The 23,372-nt window shown below is 39.5% G+C and overlaps 1 protein-coding gene across 1 annotated transcript in view; it reads right to left on the reverse strand.

The window, feature by feature from the left end:
• Positions 1-23,372, reverse strand: part of USP12 (ubiquitin specific peptidase 12) — a 98,661-nt gene that overhangs the window by 38,489 nt on the left and 36,800 nt on the right. The window contains exon 2 of the mRNA XM_040621703.1: positions 10,246-10,326. Coding sequence (XP_040477637.1) covers positions 10,246-10,326 — 81 coding nt within the window. The remainder of the gene's footprint in view (positions 1-10,245; positions 10,327-23,372) is intronic.

Consider the following 23,372-nt stretch of genomic DNA (forward strand, 5'->3'; position numbering starts at 1 on the left):
TAACCAAATTATCAGAAATGGAATTCAGAGTAACGATGGTCAAAATGATGAGTAGAATTGAAAAAAACTATTAACGGAAAGGTTACTGAATCCCTAAGGACAGAAATGAGAGCGAATCTGACAGAAATTAAAAATTCTATGAGCCAAATGCAGGCAAAACTAGAGGCTCTGACGGCCAGGGTCACAGAAGCAGAGGAACGGGTTAGTGAATTGGAGGATGGGTTAATAGAGAAAAAAAACAAAATAAAAGCTGCTCTTAAAAAATTCCAAGCCCACGAATGTAGGTACGGGAGATTACTGACTCAATGAAACGATCCAATGTTAGAATCATCGGCATCCCCGAGGGGGTGGAGAAAAACAGAAGTCTAGAAGAGATATTTGAACAAATTGTAGCTGAAAACTTCCCTAATCTAGCGAGGGAAACAAACATTCGTGTCCAAGAGGCAGAGAGGACCCCTCCCAAGCTCAACCACGACAAACCTACGCCACGTCACGTCATAGTACATTTCGTAAATATTAGATCCAAGGATACAGTATTGAAAGCGGCCAGGGCAAAGAAATTTCTCACGTACCAAGGCAAAAGCATCAGAATTACGTCAGACCTGTCTACACAGACCTGGAATGAGAGAAAGGGTTGGGGGAGCATATTTAAAGCTCTTTCAGAGAAAAACATGCAGCCAAGGATCCTTTATCCAGCAAGGCTGTCATTCAGAATTGATGGAGAAATAAAGACATTTCAGAACCGACAGTCACTAGCCAATTTCGTAACCACGAAACCAGCCCTACAGGAGATATTACGGGGGGTTCTATAAAAGTAAAAAGGCCCATGGCCCCCTGCATGGGGGAGCGGGCGGACTCGCGGTCGGCACCCGCGAAACAGCAGACTGAGACCCTGAGCCGGGAGAAAACTACAGACTATAGTTAGAGATGCAGAAGGGCACTATATTATTCTTAAGGGAAGTATTCAACAAGTGGATATGACAATTATAAATATATATGCCCCCAACAGGGGAGCAGCAAGATACACAAGCCAACTCTTAACCAGAATAAAGAGACATATAAATAAAAATACATTAATAGTAGGGGACCTCAACACTCCACTCTCAGAAATAGACAGAACACCCTGGCAAAAACTAAGCAAAGAATCAAAGGCTTTGAATGCCATACTCGACGAGTCGGACCTCATAGATATATATAGAACACTACACCCCAGAACCAAAGAATACTCATTCTATTCTAATGCCCATGGAACATTCTCAAGAATAGACCATGTTCTGGGACACAAAACAGGTCTCAACCGATACCAAAAGATTGAAATTATCCCCTGCATATTCTCAGACCACAACGCTCTGAAATTGGAACTCAACCACAAGGAAAAATTTGGAAGAAACTCAAACACTTGGAGACTAAGAACCATCCTGCTCAGGAATGACTCGATAAACCAGGAAATCAAAAATCAAATTAAACAATTTATGGAGACCAATGAGAATGAAAATACAACAGTCCAAAACCTATGGGATACTGCAAAGGCAGTCCTAAGGGGGAAATACATAGCCATCCAAGCCTCACTCAAAAGAATAGAAAAATCTAAAATGCAGTTTTTATATTCTCACCTCAAGAAGCTGGAACAGCAACAGAGGGACAGGCCTAATCCACGCACGAGGAAGCAGTTGACCAAAATTAGAGCTGAAATCAATCAAGCAGAAACCAGAAGTACAGTAGAGCAGATCAACAGGACTAGAAGCTGGTTCTTTGAGAGAATCAATAAAATTGACAGACCACTGGCAAGACTTATCCAAAAGAAAAGAGAAAGGACCCAAATTATTAAAATTATGAATGAAAAAGGAGAGGTCACGATGAACACCATTGAAATTGGAAGGATTATTAGAAATTTTTATCAACAGCTATATGCCAATAAACTAAGCAATCTGGAAGAGATGGAATCCTTCCTGGAAACCTATAAACTACCAAGATTGAAACAGGAAGAAATTGATTTCTTAAACAGGCCAATTAATTATGAAGTAATTGAGTCAGTGATAAACAACCTTCCAAATAACAAAACTCCAGGCCCGGACGGTTTTCCTGGGGAATTCTACCAAACATTCAACGAAGAAATAATACCTATTCTCCTAAAGCTATTTCAAAAAATAGAAACAGAAGGAAAGCTACCAAACTCATTCTATGAGGCCAATATTACCTTGATCCCCAAACCAGGCAAAGACCCCCTCAAAAAGGAGAATTACAGACCGATTTCCCTAATGAATATGGATGCCAAAATCCTCAACAAGATACTTGCTAATAGAATCCAACAGTACATTAAAAGGATTATCCATCATGATCAAGTGGGATTCATACCTGGGATGCAAGGATGCAAGCGTGGTTCAATATTAGCAAATCAATCAGCGGGATACATCATATCAACAAGAAAAGACTCAGGAACCATATGATCCTCTCAATTGATGCCGAAAAAGCATTTGACAAAATACAGCATCCTTTCCTGATTAAAACCCTTCAGAGTGTAGGAATAGAGGGTACATTTCTCAATCTCATAAAAGCCATCTATGAAAAGCCTACTGCAAATATTATTCTCAATGGGGAAAAGCTGGAAGCCTTTCCCTTAAGATCAGGAACACGACAAGGATGCCCACTCTCGCCACTATTATTCAACATAGTACTAGAAGTCCTTGCAACAGCAATCAGACGACAAAAAGGGATCAAAGGTATTCAAATTGGCAAAGAAGAAGTCAAAATGTCTCTCTTTGCAGATGACATGATACTCTATATGGAAAACCCAAAAGAAGCCACTCCCAAACTATTAGAAGTTATAGAGCAATTCAGTAACGTGGCGGGATACAAAATCAATGCTCAGAAATCAGTTGCATTTCTATACACGAATAACGAGACCGAAGAAAGAGAAATTAGGGAATCCATCCCATTTACAATAGCACCAAAAACCATACGTTACCTTGGAATTAACTTAACCAGAGACGTAAAGGACCTATATTCTAGAAACTATAAATCACTCTTGAAAGACATTGAGGAAGACATAAAAAGATGGAAAGATATTCCATGCTCATGGATCGGAAGAATTAACATAGTTAAAATGTCCATGCTACCCAGAGCAATCTACACTTTCAATGCTATCCCGATCAAAATACCAAGGACATTTTTCAAAGAACTGGAACAAACAGTCCTTAAATTTGTATGGAAACAGAAAAGGCCCCGAATCTCCAAGGAACTGTTGAAAAGGAAAAACAAAGCTGGGGGCATCACAATGCCGGATTTCGAGCTGTACTACAAAGCTGTGATCACAAAGACAGCATGGTACTGGCACAAAAACAGACACATAGACCAATGGAACAGAATAGAGAGCCCAGAAATGGACCCTCGGCTCTTTGGGCAACTAATATTTGATAAAGCAGGAAAAAACATCCGGTGGGAAAAAGACAGTCTCTTCAATAAATGGTGCTGGGAAAATTGGACAGCTACATGCAAAAGAATGAAACTTGACCACTATCTCACACCATACACAAAAATAAACTCCAAATGGATGAAAGACCTCGATGTGAGACAGGAATCCATCAAAATTCTAGAGGAGAACATAGGCAGCAACCTCTACGACATCGGCCAAAGCAACCTTTTTCATGACACATCCCCAAAGGCAAGAGAAACAAAAGATAAAATGAATTTATGGGACTTCATCAAGATTAAAAGTTTCTGCACATCCAAGGAAACAGTCAGAAAAACTAAGAGGCAGCCCACGGAATGGGAGAAGATATTTGCAAATGACACTACAGATAAAGGACTGGTATCCAAGATCTACAAAGAACTTCTCAAACTCAATACACGAGAAACAAATAAACAAATCAAAAAATGGGCAGAAGATATGAACAGACACTTTTCCAATGAAGACATACAAATGGCTAACAGACACATGAAAAAATGTTCAAAATCATTAGCCATCAGGGAAATTCAAATCAAAACCACACTGAGATACCACCTTACGCCAGTTAGAAGGGCAAAAATAGACAAGGCAAGAAACAACAATTGTTGGAGAGGATGTGGAGAAAGGGGATCCCTCCTACATTGTTGATGGGAATGCAAGTTGGTACAGCCACTCTGGAAAACAGTGTGGAGGTCCCTTAAAAAGTTAAAAATTGAGCTACCCTATGATCCAGCCATTGCACTACTGGGTGTTTACCCCAAAGATACAGACGTAGTGAAGAGAAGGGCCATATGCACCCCAATGTTCATAGCAGCAATGTCCACAATAGCTAAATCGTGGAAGGAGCCGAGATGCCCTTCAACAGATGACTGAATTAAGAAGTTGTGGTCCATATATACAATGGAATATTACTCAGCTATCCGAAAGAACGAATTCTCAACATTTGCTGCAAAATGGATGGCACTGGAGGAGATAATGCTAAGTGAAATAAGTCAAGCAGAGAAAGACAACTATCATATGATTTCTCTCATCTATGGAACGTAAGAACCAGGATGATCAGTAGGGGAAGAAAGGGATAAAGAAAGGGGGGTAATCAGAAGCGGGAATGAAGCATGAGAGACTACGGACTATGAGAAACAAACTGAGGGCCTCAGAGGGGAGGAGGGTGGGGGAACGAGATAGACCGGTGATGGGTAGTAAGGAGGGCACATATTGCATGGTGCACTGGGTGTTATACACAACCAATGAATCATCGAGCCTTACATCGGAAACCGGGGATGTACTGTATGGTGACTAACATAATATAATAAAAAATTAAAAAAAAAAAAAAAAGAAATGTAGGGACGTGCAGAAAAAAAAAAAAGAATTAGTAATGCTGGGGCATCTGGATGGCTCAGTCAGTTGAGTATCTGACTCTTGGATTTTGGCTCAGGTCATGATCTCAGGGTCCTGGGATTGAGCCCCGCATTGGACTCCACACTCAGTGGGCTCCACACTCAGCAAGCTCCACACTCAGCAAGAAGTCTGCTTGAGACTCTCTCCCTCTCCCTCTGTCCCTCCCACACACCCTGGCTTGTACTTGCTCTCTCTATAAAATGAATAAATAAATCTTGAAAAACAAGAATTAGTAAGGCTTATCTCTCATTTTTAGATAAAAATAAACATTAGCAATTCTTTATTTCTTCCCACAGCCCAATCGCTCATCTTACATATATAAATTGGAGACTACTGGTGTTTATCACCATTATGTCAACGGTATTGCCTTCAAAAAATGTTTTAAAATGTTTAAATGTTTCACTGTCTCCCATGCTGGAGGCTGGTGATAATGACGCCTGTCCTATGAACATCCCCTTCTAAGGGAAGACCCTCTTCCCCTACCACAGTTTGTTTAGGTGGCCCTGTTTTTTAACACTATACCCCACATTCCTCTATCCACCATTCTCACTACAGTCAATTGGACCTAATCTGAAAGTGTTCTTCCATATGCTAGTGGACACCCATTCCTCACCCCACACCCTTACTCCACTGTCCCACCCTTCCTTACAGAAAGTGACTTCTCTACATAAATTCTGAAGGCTCGTCAATCACAAACCCTTTTACAGACCCTGCAGCAGGGCTGGACACTTGATCCAACCTCAGCAGAGTACTTGGGGCAGAATTGTTTCATCAGGTCTCATATGAACATTCTCTGGGATCTCTGATAATACAACCCTCAAGGAGCCTATGGCGATCAGGCAGAGAGAAACTAAATGAGAATGAATCGATTCAAACAAAAACAGAACCAAGAGACATTTGCCTAATCAACTTTATAACCCACAAATGGAAACAAAGTTTCATTTTTATTGGTCTCTCTCTCTCCTTCATAATGGCTCCTGTTCCCTGGATCCAGAATTCCAACCAATGACTACTAGCAATTTTGGTTTAAAAGCCTTTTGTAAGATGATCTAGGAACACAATTGTTATTTTGTAACAAAGATTTTACGGAAAAGCACATTCCACTGTAGACTCACAAATAGATTTATTGAGGCCACATGTCTATTGGCTCCTACTGTATTAGAAAATTAATACAGAACCATATAATAAAACAATGAAAAAAGGCTATTTAAATAAAAATGTAGACTGCACAAAAAGTAGGAAAGAGATACTATTAACTGAAATCATTCCTTTTCTATCAACTTTATGAAAATAAGTACTCACTGGCTACAAGATATAAGAGGAAAAAGGCAATCTTGTTCATCAGATTAAAACAAGTCATTTTCAAAGAATTTAGCTGATCCTATAAACAGGTGACATTTAAGTAGGATATTCTGGTACAAAAGAAAGCTTCCAAAAGGCTCCCTTGCCTACTCAAGACAGTTTCTGAACCCCCACACCACACTAGTATTTCTCCTCTCTGATTTCCAATAACATCAAAAATATTAGAGCAGTCACAAGAGTTAAACAACAGGAAATCCCCACTCTATGTATTATGCAAAGTACACTGATAGACAGCAGAACTATTAAGAGTGAACTGGCATAAAAGCTATCATTTGTGAAAATATTCTTCTAAGAAAAAGATAACTGCAACTGAAAGTAATGGAAAATGGGTTATATTAAGAATGTTGAAAGTAACCCCTATGTTGAATATTCTGTTAGTTAATCAAACTGTGGTTATTTTTCTTCTGCCCATTAAAAAAAAAAAAAAAAAGGATTTCTAAGAAGGTTTTATTTTTATTATTCCCCATGGATCCATCCAAATTAAAAGAGTGGTATTTGTGCTTCTGCCCGAAGCTGACTAACCGAGATTCAGTAAAACCCAGGAGAACAGGAGGTAATGAAGTTAGTAAGAGACCTTTAGAGGAAGCTTTGTCTTTTATCCCTTCCAGAGACTCATTTGATAGGTAGAAATGTAGTTTCTGATCTCTGTGCCTAGTTATTATGAGGAAGAACTGGGATCTCTAAGGTAGCCAGGGCTCCAACTATGAAAGATTGATGAACACCTGAATTATATTGAAAAATTAATTGGTGGTCAGAGTAGATGCAGCAGAACTAGTTCAGTGATTAACTCTTTCTGTGATTTAAACTTTCAGGCTACCTTGCAACTGTGTTCTATACCGTTAACTTTTTTCTATAGGTCCTGTTTTTCAGCTCTTAAAATATCATCACTCTTTCTCTTTGTTTCCCTCCCCCTTCCTCCTTTTTAAAAAATTTATGGAGTTAATCACACTATTTATAAATGAAGGGTGGAGCTTTGGGGGGGGAGGAGAAGGTAGCTTAGTTAATTCAGAGATTCTTCAGAGAAGAATACATTGGTATACTCAAAGTGATACAGCAGAGTAAAAACAAGACAACAACAAAGAAAAGACTTTTAGAACTCATTTTATAGTAAGATTTTCTTGAGGATGTTGTTTTAGTTGTTCTGCGGCTATCTACAAAAAAGTTAGACACGAAATGGAGAGACTGAAATATTTAAACTGGAGAAGATTAAAGATAAAACAGCCTTCAATATATAAAATACTCCTGTGCTGAAGTAAATGGGTTCTTCTGTGACACTATCAATGAGCACAACTTTCCTACAATTCAAGACACACATTAGCTTTAGAGCGTGAACCGAGTACGGGTGGGAGCTGCAGGGAAGCAGTTCATGAGAATGAAGCAGCTGGGGTTCCGCCACTGCCAGAATGTACCCCAGGCTTCTCATCACAGACAACTCTGTACGTAAGCGCAAGCATTTTAGATTTTAGAAGTAGAGGCCAGGTCGTGTTAACAAGGGAAATTAAACAGTCAACTCCCCACCCACCCTCCCCCCACAAAACCCCAATAAAATGACAGTAAAGGAATAAATTAAGCAAAAACTCAAAAGGCCAAAAAAAAAGGGGGGGTAGGGGTTCACCTAAAAACACAGGTCTGGTTAGAAGTCTTTTAAAAGGACATTTAGACCCCTAGATTCTTGACCTTCTTTTCAACCGCAGGTTTAGTCTCCACAGAAGCTGCACAGGAGAGTCTGGTTCAAGAGCCCTTAAGGACAGCAGAGGACAGCAGTGAGGCACCGAACAGAGGGCTCAACAAAACCCTGAACTAAGCCACCCCTCAACAGAAACTGAAAGTCCCTCAATACCAATTAATAGCCCCAGAGGAAATGCTCTAGCCACTGGGGGGGGGGGTGTGCAGCTATTTCTAAAGCCTGCTTGCCAAGGGGTCACCCCACAGGGAAACCCATAGCAGACAAGCTCCACCCATAATACACCAAGTTCCAATCAGCTTTTCAGAATTTCATTTTATATATTAATGAAATTTGAGAAAACCTTCCACTAGGAAAGACAGTTTAAAATGGTGGTGGAGAGGAAGGATGGTTTCAAAACAATCCAGTAAGCATAAGAAAACCTCAACAACCAAAATTACAAATAATATCCTGAGAAAAATAACAGAGAATATTGCTTTCATAAAACAAGGTCAAAAAATTAAGGTAACACTCTATGAAATAAGAAGTGCAATGAACTGGACAAAAAAGGGCAAGTAATAGTCCAAAATGTAGAACAATATCAGATGATCAAAAAATGGAAGAAAAACCAGGAAAAACAAAGAATCAGTCTGCATTTCAATATGCAACTAAGAGTATATGAAAAAAGAACAAAGATTACACTGATAGGAAGGAAATTATCCAAATAATAGTATCGGAAATGTTCTAGAACTGAGGAAAAGGAAAATGTCTAAATGGGTTGATAAACAGCCAATGCAGAAACGGCGGGGGGGGGGGGGGGAACGACACAAAGACGCATCATGAAATTTCAGAACACTGTGGCTATCCATCCACATTCTGAAAGCCTGCCAAAACATTTTTTAAAAGGGAAAAAGCCACACCCAGAAGACATGAAGAATCAGAACAGCATCAGCCCTGTTGACGTCAACAGAAGCCAGAAAACCAGAGAGTAATCCCTTACATATTCTAAAGGAAGGTTTTAACTTAGGATCCATATCTAGCTTCGACAGTAGCCAAAGCATTTTTAAATACACAGGATCTCAAAGTTTACCTCCTGTGCACACTCCCTGAAGAAGCTACTACAGAATGTGTTCCACAGAGCAGGGAAAAACCCAATCAGAAGAGGGACTCTAGGGAAGGAGAGAAGCGAAGGGATGTCTAGGTGAAGGGCAAAGAAGGCCACAGAGGCCGCACGGCGGGATGATGGGGCTCCAGAGGGATGTCAATGCCTTGGGGATGACGCAGTGCAAACTGGTACTGAGGAAGTCGTCTCAACTTTGTTAGCGCTGCTGAAAACTTTGGGAAGAATAAATGAAAATTCACGACATGGAAAAATAAAACAATGGTTAATTCCATACCAGAGAATGGGCAGGGATGGTGGTAGAAGAGGGTGAAGTTTCTTACCTACCATAACAGGAAGTCAATGGACTGTTCTTAACAGCAGCACAGACACTTTATTTAGAAAGTAGGGGTCAATCCCAAGAAAAACAGCCAGCAGAGCGATGAGCAGCCTCCTCTGGGGAGGGGGCACTGTGGAGTGGGGACTGCAGATTCTGTTACAAGCTTCACACTCACGAGGGGACTCCCAGAGCAAGAGGAAACACCCACATCACTTTAATCACCCACGCGGGAAATCCACCTCATACGGCACAATTACATACTAGTGTTCAGCGATACACAGGTGGTGTTCAATGGAACTTACTTTGTCACCTGCATCATCACCTCTCTCTATATAGTTTAAAACACTCACCATGGAGCTACCCGACAGTACCCTACAACAGATCTGTGGTGTGTGCTGATGATTCAGAAGAGAGTTAAAAATTCTAAAGAAAGTTCTTCCAAAGTTTTAATGATCTATAATTCCTAGAATTACCTCCACAAGGACTGGGGAATGTACCTTTTTCCTGTATTCTGCACTTGTCTACCTATACAAGTGGAACACTGCCAGAAGTAAGCTGACAAATACTCTACAGATACACGGAGGCACTCACAAAAGTTTATTATACCTGTACATTTGGGCCACTTACATACAGACATTTAAAGGATTCTCAGAGAATCAAGAGATCATTTGGTGTAGGCCATACAAAATTTGGGTTATGAAAAATTCTGGCACAAAATAGGAAAAATTAGGCTGACAGGTAAGATACTGCTTTTAAAACTCTTAAGACCTTGGGCAACTTTGTTTCCCTTCCATTAAAAAGAGAATTTCAAATCAAGTTTCTTGGCCTGAAGCCTACTGATGCAAATAAGCAATTTTCCTTTAATAAATTATGAAATGCATTCATCTTTAAAATTATTTCCAATGATACTGGTGAAGGCTAAGTTATCAATGGATACTTACATTGACTAATCCAAAATAGTGCTCATTGACTGGAAACTGTTCTGGACCAATCTCTTTCTCTAATGCCGAGGCATTGGCGCCCTATAAAAGAAAAAAAACAGAAATCTCAGTATTTGCAGTATTTTCATAAAGTTTTCACAGTTACATAGGCATTACAAAGAAATCCTTTAAAAAAACTGTGTTCCCTTTGACGCATTAAAATTACTGAAAGAAAATAAAGGATGATAGTGAAGAGTAAAGGATTTTAATAATGTGATTGAAAACTACACAAGTTCTACAAGAACTTCCTCAGGAAACCAAAGCTTGGATCAAGAAATTATATTTATAATGTGTTAGTTTTTTTCTAGGTAATGGATTAAAGCCCCTGCTGTATCATGTGCTTTAACAGGAGAGCTGAAACCAAGTATGCAGCTATTCGATGACCTAACTGTTCTTTGGAGGTATATACCTGAAAAATCCCCACACACAGTGTGAAGCAGCACTGATGACTGCACAGCTGACAACCATCATACCACGTAGCAGAGTCAGAATAACGTAACTAGACTTACAGACAAGAGCATGGCTATTTCTCAAAAACATAACGTTAAAGAAAAAAAATTAGATTAACACATATATAAAAAATAGCACATGGCAAATGGGCTGAAGAACATACATTAAAACATACTTGAGTGGGTGCTGAAAGAGAACAGGGACATGGAATTGGGGGTAAAGGATAAAAAAAGAAAAAAATAAAATGAAACACAACAAAAGAAGGGCCTTGCCCAGACAACAATCGAGTGTCACGGTCTCAGGAATACGACGGACTCGACTCTGTGCACTGAGGTCCCTGGAAAAAAAGGAGAGGAGGGGGGGCAGAGGTGGGGGCAGAGGGCCCCTGCGTACTGGCATATGCCCCTAAATGGACTCCAAACACAGCTGAAAAGGGAAACGACAGCAACTCTGAAAACATAACTCTAGATACGGTTGCTTGAAAATTCCCAAGAAAACGTACCACCACGTACATAAAACTGACATGGTATTTCTCACAAAATACCTGAGCACCACTTCGCAAAGTCACACACAAGACAACGCGCACACAATGCCTCCTCCAAGGCACTGACATGGCGTGAACACCACCTCCGTGCTCAGAAGCCCAGCCCTGTTGTTTCCTGACTGAGCTCCCCTCCTGCACTTGGGATGCCCGACCTTTGTTAGACAACACATCCTCAACTTCCTGATTGTAAGTGCTGATTGAAGGGACCTGGTGGACTGGTGGTCAAATGCTACCAAAACAAGACATTTCCTTTAATATCCTCCAGCCATCCAGCACTTTTATATAAACATGATACTGCCTTTTTTTTTTTAGGCTTTCTACAAAACCTTGATACAATCGCTAGTTTACAGATACCATTTATTTCTAATTTGTCCATCCACTGCTCTGTAACAACATCAAATTCAATTATTACATCAGCTTCAAGAGCTACTGAACAAATCTGTCTTGGTGGGAATATTGCAAGCCCCGTTCCCCATCCCTGCCAGCTCAAGTTAAATTTCCTCACATACGTGGAAAAGTATCAATAAATAGTATAAGAATTCAAACTGATACCAGTTTATTCAAATAAATAAATAAGCATAACCCCTTCCCCACAAAACGGAAGAGGAGATTGGGGGGGGGGGGGACAAGGCAGAAGAGAAGGAGAAAGAAGAAAGGTTCTATTATCCAAAATACAACCTTATGACATCTTTTTATGTAAAACAGTAAAATGCCAGTACACAGAACTCAGGAAAACACTTCTGGCCCTGAGGATGAACAGAGTAACATGTGAACATTCTCTCGCCAGTGTAATGCCAATCACACACCACAGACCGTGTATTCTAACCATGCCAGAGGACCCACTTAACCCCCACACATCACAGACTTTCATGCACTGTTTAAAGAATCCTCCAGCTGTCCTGCATCCTCAAGGTAAGTCTGACTATGGATCAAATTATTAGCTTCTCTGCGCCTCAGTTTCCTTACCTACAAAAGGAAAATGTCACCAACTACTTCACAGGATAGCTACAAGCGAAAGGAATTTAAACCCCTGTAAAAGCATCCGGCAGTGCCTGTTACATAAGCAGGTGGCCCATAAATGTTGGTTCCCTTCTTCTCCTTCCTTTCAAATTTGGGGGGGGGGGAGCGGCGGGGAAGAAAGCTACTCTCATTAGCCAGTAATGTTAATATATATCTGCTCCATGCAATAGCTAAGAAATAAGAGAAGAAAACAAGTCAGAAGCAAAAATGAGAGAGCAATCATTAAAAAAAATGCATCTCCTCACTCTGGCCAATTCTACCAAGCAGCCCAGATGTACAGTCACTGTACTTCCCAAAAGGCTGACAATAAAACAAAACCCCAATCCAATCAGAGGGCTGGGAAGAGGATGTTAAGTGTGATAAAATGGGAACAGCCATAAACCATAGTCATTTAACCTTTCTGGATTTAAGAAGCTTCATTTTCTAAATAAAAGGGTTGATCTCCTCACTGATTTTCAAAAACCCCAGCTCCAAGTTTATCTGTTGGGTTTTCAAGTAATCCTTTACCCAAATTAAGGTTTTCACAGCTATGTATGTTTAGAAAATTAAGACCAGGTAATTTCTAAAGTCTCTTCTAACTCAACATTCTAACATTACCAATCACTTTAATCAACATTTCTGAGGACATTTACTGTATCAACACAAAGTTCCATGGAAGTCCAAGCCAACCAATATATGCCAAACAACACAATTCAACAAGGAGATTACAGCGACAGATGGGAGTAGGGGGAGCAGATCCAAATGGAAAGTTCAAAGAGGGAATGGAATTTACTTTATGACAGTTTGAAATTAAAGTGCAGCATAGTAACATATACCTTACCGTGATAATGATGCCGTATAATGCAGACTCTGTGAATGTGCAGGAGGATATTCTTATGGCATGAATTCAAGATTTTCTCTGCAGAAATAACCAGAGTACATCTCTACCTATAGCTGAGTGTCCACAGAGGCAAGGAGGAGACTAAGTAATTAAGCATCTGATGACTGACTGGTTTTCAACACTAGTTAGATATAGCCGGGGAAAAACAGCCACCAAGCCAAAAGTTTGCTGTATAACTTTTAGTATATTCAGAAGAGTTCTCAATGTCATCCCTTGAAGATTTTGTTGAAGGCTGACAAACCCTATCACGTCAAATAATGGTCAAACAAGCACTCCAAGGTTTAAATTGAAACTAGAACAAGTCAATAATATCCAATAGTAATGGCTCTGAACAATTCTCCATCCCTACACTTGAGAAATATGATCCAATATGATCCCACCACAATGAACAGTGGTTTATTAAATCAGTGATTCTTTACCAGGATAAAGGAAAGAAATAAATGGTGGCATGCTCAGGTAAGAACTTCTGCTCTAAAGCTTTCATAGGTACCAGGATTCTGTTTTGTATAAGTACACGATGCACAGAGAAGGAAGAAGACATTCTTTGCTGATTGTTCTGTCTCCATTTTTGCAACTTATACAGAAGATTACTTTAGACTCAGTACCTATTACTACAGAATTCATTATAAAGCAGCAATGAGGTATTCATGACCCTCCCAATGAAAACAAAAAGAAGGTGGATGAATTTTAATATTAAAAAATAATAATTTACTGAGCTAGTAAGAAAATGAGGAATCTGCAGAAAACAAAAAACACCCTGGGAGATAAGCCAATGCCAAAGAGAGATCTTACACTGAGGGCATTTGTCAACACTAGTGACCTTTACACTCTTTTCTGACAGCTGAATGAAACGGAGTGCAGGGAAACCTAAAACTTAGGACAACAGGAAGGCCAACAGAAGACCTGGGCATGACACTAAGATTCCAAAAGGGCTGGATCTTCACGTCAGGGGAGCAAGAAATAATCCTGCACCACAAGAGGAGGCAGCAAGGAAACACGTGTGACATGTCCTTGGCACTGAGGGTGGAGGAGAGCTTCCAAAAATTTATAACCCCAAGCTGACCCTCATGAAAGACTGTAACCCAAATCCACGCAAGCTGTATGATCCCAAACAAAACCACTCAAGCAGATAATGTAATTCAAAGAGACCCTGAGTGGGTGGTGCCCTCTTCACCCGACAACTAACAGAATTACAAGTTCACCCTGGAAGATGAAGTTAATCCACCCCACAAAAAATTCCCACAGATAAAACTCCAAGAGATTTGAGCTCACAATCAAAACTCATACACATACACAAAACAACAGGAAAATAAAGCACTATGAATAAAAGCCAGCAGAAGCACAGACAGCAGAACTGGATATTAAATATCAGAACTATTTCAGACAGGATACAAAACAAATGCTTAATATGTGCCAAGAAATAACAATTGCTTGATTATAAGAACAGAGTTGAGACTCTAAAGCCTAAGCAGATTTTTTAAAAGAACTGAATCAAACTTCTAAATATAAAAATTATAATAACTGAAACTAAAAACTCAAAATGGTAACTATGGAGTAAAAAAAATTGGAAGTTGGGGAGAAGGAGGGATGAATAAGCAGGGCACAGAGGATTTTTAGGGCAGTGACAATATTCTGTATCACACTATAACGATGAATACATCGTTATACACTTGTTCAGAATGTAAACCAAAAGTAAACAGTAACACAAACTATGGACTTTAGGTGATTATGATGCTTCCGTACAGTTCATCAGTTATGACCAACATACCACTCTGGCAGGGGATGTTGATAATGAAGGAGGCTATGCACGCGTAGGGGCAGGGCTATACGGGAAATCCCTGTTCTACCCCTCAAAAAGACAAAGTCTTAATAGGATAAATTAATTAAATCAGAAAAAAACAAAAAACTTAATGGCTGTGCCTAAGAAACAAGGTTAATATTGAGTAATAGTTTTTCTTTTTTTTTAAGTGGAGCCCAACATGGGGCTTGAACTCATGACCTGAGTTGAGATCAAGAGTTGGATGCCTAACTGATTGAGCTACCCTAGTAATTCAAACTAACATTTTATTAGAAATAGGAAATGTTGTTTTACGGAAAATATTTCATGGAAGAATGGGTCAGTTGTGGAGCTGCTGTGGCAAGACCGCTATTATGGCACTTAGCAAAGACAGACTTGGGTCTGGTCCTGGCCTTCCCACTAACTAGCTGTAACAACTTGAGGCAAAATGCTTCTCTCTCTGGAGCTTGTAACCAAGCTCATATGTAAGACCTCAAAATCTACAGTACCTCCCATCCCCACGTGTCTAGCAATGTGTGAATCCACTGGTTCTTCAGATCTGATTAAGACATTAAGGAAAAAAGGTTGGATAGTCTATTAAAGGTCAAACATTAAGTTCTGAATAAAAGTTAGGATATATTGGGGCGCCTGGGTGGCACAGTGGTTAAGCGTCTGCCTTGGGCTCAGGGCGTGATCCCGGCGTTATGGGATCAAGCCCCACATCAGGCTCTTCCGCTATGAGCCTGCTTCTTCCTCTCCCACTCCCCCTGCTTGTGTTCCCTCGCTGGCTGTCTCTCTCTGTCGAATGAATAAATAAAATCTTTAAAAAAAAAAAAAAAGTTAGGATATATTATCACATCCTCAGAAACAGACATCCAATCCCAGAATTTGCTGGTCATAGAGTAAGTGCCTCCTTAAACCTGCCTACTGTGAATTCTTAGAAAGCTGAGCAATGCTTTTTCATGCCAAAAAATAACCATCCAAGTGAAAGAAGAATTAAGTTGAAACTAGAAGGATATCTTTGATCTATCATTTTGAAGATACCATCTGCAAACAGGAAAAAAGAAAATAACCCAGGGAAAGGCTGTTTCTGATTAAATAATTTTTACATGGTCAACCATGGAAACCACACCTCTCTGACCGCCCTCTATTCTGCCATTATGAGAAAGACACAAGACAACCCAACACATCTGAGCAAGAAATAAAAAATGGTAAATTGTAAAAAGATGAATATCTACTTCCTAGAAAATATACCTATCAAGAATACTTCCTTTTTTTATACTAGACAGTTGCAGTGAACTATTAGTTCCCAGACAACTTTTTGTTTAAAACAAATATGATCAAGTACATTTTTCCCACTCTCATGTTTCAGATCATATCTTATAACCCAGTGTTTATCATTCCAAGTGTAACACCGAAGGGTCACACCAGGTCAGTACCCAAAGGAGAATTGCCAAAACAGGCAGGAAAGCCTTCCCGAAAAGGAGACAACCAAGTGACCTTGGCAAAACTAAGAAAAGTTCTGGAGGCACAGGAAGAGCCCATGTGAGGCTATGAACACAAGAGAGACTAAGTGAATCTGAGCACTGAAAAGATGAATCCAAAATAGAGAAGATACAAGAAGCAAGTATCTTAAACGAGAGAATGGAAAAGAAAAGAAGGCTGAAAGCCCACACCTGCTCTCCTGGAAGATACTGTGTCCCTGAAACTGTATCAGAGACAACAAAAATTTGTATTAAAAAAAAAAAAAAAAAACACAAAACAAAAACCATTTCCACACCCTAAGTTTCAGGCATCACAAAAATCATCTCAAATTAGTAGTCCTTCATAAAAGGTGAAATTCACCAAGTATCTGAATATCTACTTTCTCCTCAGCCCTGGGCGAAAACTTGTAGAACATGGCTGTCGAACTGTAATACCCATTTAGTGGACGGTGAGGTCAATGTGGTGGATCTACTAACTTGCGTTTTCAGTAAAACAGAAGAGATCGTGGTTTATCTCCTTACGAGTGAACAATGGGTTGTGAAACTTTTGTGCCAGTAATTAAGTATGTGTATATTAGGTCTAACTGTAAAACCTACTTTCATTGTGAGTTTAAATTTAAAAAGTTTTGATACATACAGTGCTACCGAAGATTTAAAAGGATAAGAAAAAACCGCAAAGTCATAATCCAATTGGGGAGTATACAGTGAATAAAAATTGGTTTTTCATGATGACATACATAGGTAGAAAATTATGACAAATAAATTTAAAGTTATAGAGGGAAAAATAAATGTCAAACTATGCGAGTATACAGTATGTACTACAGGATATCAGGACGGGAATGACTCCGAGAGCTGGAGAATTTGGGAAAGGCTTCAGATGTGACTAAAAGAGCCAAGCCTTGAATTTTTCCTCAGAGGTGTTTCCATTATAGCTTTACATGCTGTTAAATTGAGAGCCCAGAGAACATGAGGAGGCACTTAACCATTCTGACTGCTGGCTGTGCAGCGGACTGACTAATGGCCTGTCATCAGGAGGCCTGCATTCCTGGCCTAACAGGAGTTACCCACAGCGTCACCTTCCAGAACACTCTGCCTTGCTCTTCTCATCAGCAACGCTTAGAAACCAGATTGACGGCATCTCTTGCAAATCTAAAATGCTATCGTTCTAAGACAGCTAGCAACAACACAGAGTCACAATCACGGTGTGAACTTACGGCAAGATATTTCACCTCCTTGTGCTCCAATTTCCAAATCTGCAAAACAGGGCAGATGATACCCTTACTTATTATGGCCTGTTTCTAAAAACTGTATAGAAGATGCAGAACAATGTCCGACACAGTAGGCACTAAACCAATAGTTTCTTTACCACTTCTTACTCCCACTTTCAGATCAACCCCCCGAGAGACTGAAATTGTCAAAGTAACTGAGAAAGTATTTGGAGGCTCCACACTGGTGTGCTGTCATTCTAAGAATCTTGGTCTAGGACCTCTACAGTGGCCTCCTCTGGTTTTAACTCTGCTGTCAAAGTACAAATGTGCTCCACAGAAAGTACAAGGAATTTTTAAGATTGAGCCAGACCTAAGAGTGGCGCAGCACCCTCAAAGCATATCACAGAGGGCTGCAAGTGCTGTCTGAGACTCTGAGATCGGCACAAAGCAAAGCCACCCCTGGTAAGACAGCCTATGGTATAAATGGTACACACAGGGAGGGAGGTACAGTCTCCAACACGAATGGAGAACTCAAAACGCCTTCCTATCTCTGAACTATACAAACAATTATCAACCTCTGGAAATCAATCACACTTCTGAAGGGCTCTGGCCTCTGTTACTATCACAGGTCTTCTGAAAGCCATCTGCATAAATTCCATGGAGAAGGAGAAGCCATATAAACTTTTTTTCCAATAGTGCATGCATACATGTTCATGTGTACCTCCCAACTTCCCTCCATCCTCCATAACACCCCAAAAATCTTCAACCCAGCAGGGAAGACTTCTGGCAAGTTTTCAAATTTTTCAAGAATATAATTCTTTTCAGAAGAAATGAAAGCAGCTTATTCCCTTCTTCAGCCGCCATCATGGGAGCATATATGCAACATGTAAGTTACAGAGGTAACGTTCCCCATCTAAGCAACTAAGGAAACTTCAATTCTGTGAGTCATCACTAGCCAAATGATTGCATATTTAAATTTACTCAGAACTACACTTACATAATCCTTTTCATCTAACACTAACATACATACAAACACCCATGTAAGAAACAGAAGCTAAGCAAGTTACATATCGGAATCATTATAATTCAATGACAAATGACCTAACCAGAAACATTAGACATACAATTTTAACCCTCCAGAAGTTCACATATCCATTAGAACCTCAATTTTCCTATTAGACATGTTAAAAGCTATAATCTTTGTATTATTTGATCTAATATCATCAGTGAAAAGTTTAGTTATGTAATTCACAGTTAAATGTGTTATTTGTAGAGAATATTTATATGTAGAGAATAAAATAAGATTCAGATTCACTTTTAAATCTTTTAAATCAGTCAAGGAATGAGAAAGTAAGAACACTGACTTGGCGCCAACAACAACAAAAACCCATGAGTTTAATCTGTGAATATTCACGAGACAAAGAGTTAAACGCTGTCAAGAGACAGCGAGACAAAAACGCTGTTAGAACGTAATGGTGATGATACTGGGCTTAGCAAGAATTACTCTGCCAAGCCTTCACATTCAGCTTAACAGTAACATCAAAGAGAAAATTCTCAAATATGACCAAACTTAGCATAATGGCATACTTAATTTGAGTGAGTACAGTGAATTTGACAAATCCTATTCATATCAACACCAAAAAATGTTCCTGAGAAATTTATAAACACTCTCATGGACCATTACACGTTAAAACTTAACCATATCTGAACTCCCTTCCTGGCACCTTACCTACAATAAAAAAGGTTAAGATTTGGTTTTTATGGCCTCTCTGCAGAGATTCACCTACTCTGATGAACAAATAATACGAAATCTGACACTGTTTTAAGCTCTTTCTACCATATTCTTTAGAGTTTTAATATTCTACTTTACCAAATAATAGAACAGAATATTTTGCTCTATAAAAAATAAGGAGCCCTGGACTGGTACCAAGGCCAACTTCAGACACCTGACTTGGATAACTGACTGTATGATAATGCTCAATCAGAAAACATATGTCCAATGCTTTTCCACTTATAAAAACATGAACACTTCTATTTTTCCCAACTCCTAGGTTTAGTATAATGACCTATTTGTAAAGTCTCTTACATTCCTGTGAAGAAAATCACTATATAGATACAAGGTATTATCAAGCTGAAGTGAAATCAAAATTATTTCCTGAGTTACTTGGTTACTTCAACAGAGTTCATACTCCAGATTCCAAAGGCTAACTGTACTCCTGCTCACCCTAATAAAAAGTAAAAATATCATCAAAGTCAAATAGTTCTGTCAAACACAGAAAGGAACTGACTGCAGCTGCCACCACTGCATGTCCGAAACATAACCATGGGTGGAGTAACGTCACAGAAAATTGAAGCTCCAGGGGTCCGTGCCTCCACAAAACCATTAGGCTGGAAAACCCATCAGAACCAACTACTTCAGAACACTTACACCAACCAGGGGAGTGGCTGATGAAGATAGAGGCTGCTCAACCCAGGTCAGAGAGTAGAGTGCACAAACCAGCTACCAGCCCCCATCCCTCCGCCCCACAGCGCAAGTAGGCACAGGGCCCATGTGCCTCGAGCACTGGCTGGTGCCAGGGTGGGTAATAGGAACCTTGCCCTTCTAACATTAGGGTTGCATATCTTGTCGTTCTGCAGGAAGCCTAGGGACACAACACAGACGCCTGCATTTGTTTCCACCCTCCTGGGCTACATGAACTTCCCTTTCTGGATTTTTTGGGTGGTGGGAGGGGAGACTTAAACATTTAAGTAAATCACTGTCACGTCACAAGCCCACCACAGATAATGCAGAAGAAACTGCAGTAACCACACACAACAAAGAATACAGTTTGCAAAGTTATTTCGGAGAAGTCGCCACACAAACAGATGACTGCAACCCTCAACAGTGATCACTGGAAAAGGGGAGAATGCGATTCCTGAGTCACCACACTAATATTCAAATGGTCCAGTCTGCAACAAAAAGTTACACAACATACAAAGAAATTGGAAACTACAGCACTTTGGGAGGAGAAAAAGAATTTGACAAAAACTATCCTTGAGGAATGCTAGATGTCAGAATTACTAAGGTGTTAAATCAACAGTCTTAAATATGTCCAAAGAACTAACAAAGGATATCAAGAGAATGCTATATGAATAAACAGGGAATGCCAATAGAGATTATTATAAAAAAGAAACTGAATAGAACATCTGGAATTACTAAGCAGAATCACTGATGAAGAAATTCACTAGAGGGGTCCCAATGGCAGATCTGAGCAGGCAGGAGAAATAATCAGCAAACTTGAAAATAAGGAAATTAAAATTATCCAGGCTGAAGAGCACAATGAAAAAAGAATGTAGAAAAATAAACTGAGGGACCTATGGGACACCATCAAACATACCAACTACACATCAGGAAAATCCCCCAAAGAAGGGGGGAGATGGGGGGGGGAAGCAAGCAGTAAAAACAATCTGAAGATATAATGGCCCCAAACTTTCCAAATTTGATGAAAGACCAGAATCTACATATCCAAGGAATTCAACAAATTCCAAGCAGGAAAACCTCAAAGAGATCCACACATTACAGTCAAACTGCCAAAGGACAAAGACAGAAAAATCTTGAAATCAGCAAGACAGAAACAACTCATCACATACAAGGGATCCACAGTAAGATTAAGAGCTTCTTTTTCAGAAATCACAGATGCCAGAAGGCAGAGGGATGACAGGTTTTAAAGTGCTGAAGAAGTGTCGAACAATTCTGTAACTGCAGACTGTCTTTCAGGAATGAACAATTAGGACATTCCAAGACAGGCCTAAAGGGGATTCATTACTAGTAGACCTGACCTCCAAGAAAATACTAAAAGGAGTCCTTCAGACCAAGATGAAAAAAATAAATAAAAAGCTAGGAAAGCACTCAAAGCCATGTAAAGAAATAAAGAACACAGGTAAATACAATAGCCAGTATTACTGTACTTTGGCTTTTAACTCCCCTTTTCTTCAAATAGGATTTAAAAGACAAACACATTAAACAATAAATACAGATCTGTGTTAATACATGCACAATGTACAGATGTAGTCTGTGACAACGATATAAAGGTGGAGGGACAGGGATGTCTAGGCAGAGAATGTTCATATACTACTGAAACTGAACTGGTATTCAAACTAGGTTGTTATAAATTTAAGATGCTAATTCTAACACTTAAGAAAACTAAGAAAAAATTTAAAAACATACAGAAAATAAGGGAATCAAAATGGTACATTAAAATAAATCAAGAAAATACCAAAAAGGCACTGCTACAGGGATTAAAGAACAACAAAAAACAAAACAAACCACACAGAAAACAAATACCTAAATGCAGAAATCCTTCCTTACTAGTAATTACTTTTCAATGTAAATGGCTTCATCTCTCTAACTGGTAGAGACTGGCAGAACAGATAAAAAAACATGATCTAACTATAGGATGTCTACAACAGACTCATTTTAGATAAATAGACACCAAGAGATCAAAAGTAAAAGAATGTAAAAAGATATTCTAAGCAAACAGTAACTAAAAGAGGGCTGGAGGGAAGGACACTATTATTATCAGACAAGATAGATTTTTTTAAGTCAAAAAAAGTTATATATACACCTGAAACCAATGTAACATTGTGTGTGAAATACGCCCCCCAAAAACTTATAAAAATACTGTATTATACACTTGAAAGATCTAAGAAAGTACATCTTAAACGTTATCGCCACACACACACACACACACACACACACACAGCAATTATGTGAGGAGATGGAGGTGTTAACTAATCTTAAGGTGGTAAATCATCTTGCAATACACACATGTATCATATCACCACCTTAAACTTCCATGTCATACGTCAACATCTCGGTAAAGCTGGGGGAGGGGGAGGAGGGGAAGATAAGAACATTATATATTAATAAAAAGGTTTAATCCATCAAGACAATATAACAATTACAAACATAACATGCACCAATCAACAACTGATAAAATTAAGGCAGTTGAAGATGGTCTTGTAGGAGAATCCTGAACTCACCTCCTTCCATGGACAAAACAAAGCTACAGCTACACATGCAACAATTGGCTGGGGGGAGGCTGAAAATTAGCTGAACATATATCCTCCACAACAAAAGATAAAAAAGCCACATCAACAAGGGATAGAGAGGCAGAGACATTATCCTTCCAAAAACCCCACCCTGGTGCAATGATCCACAATCAGAAGTTGCTGAGAGGGATCTCACAAATATGGAGATTTCCTTCAAGCACTTGAATCCCTGGGACCTGCACCAGAGAGATAAACCCTCAAAACATCTGGTTTGGAAAACCAATGGGGCTTACATCCAGGAGAAATGTAGGGCTGTAGGAAACAAAGATTCTGCTCTTACAGGGCTTGTGTGCAGACTTATTCACTCCCCGACCCAAGGCAAAAGCAGCAGATGGAAAAATACCTACACCATGTGAAGGAGATTTATTTGCAGGGCTGATATATTCAAAGTGCTGAAAGGAAAAAACTTACAACCAAGAACTCTATCCAGGAAGGTTATCATTCAGAACTCAAGGAGAGAGAAGAGTTTTCCAAACAAGCAACAGCTAAAGGAATTTATCACTACTCAATGAACCTTACAAGAGCTGTTAAAGGGACTTCTTCAAGATGGGGGGTGGGGGGAATGGGAGAATGGAAAGGCACTAATTAGTAACAAGAAAACAGGAAAGTAAAACTCTTACTGGTAAAGGTAAAT

This window comes from Ursus maritimus, unplaced genomic scaffold (genome assembly GCF_017311325.1).
Source record: "Ursus maritimus isolate PB19 unplaced genomic scaffold, ASM1731132v1 scaffold_10, whole genome shotgun sequence".
NCBI classification, from domain to species: Eukaryota; Metazoa; Chordata; class Mammalia; order Carnivora; family Ursidae; genus Ursus; species Ursus maritimus.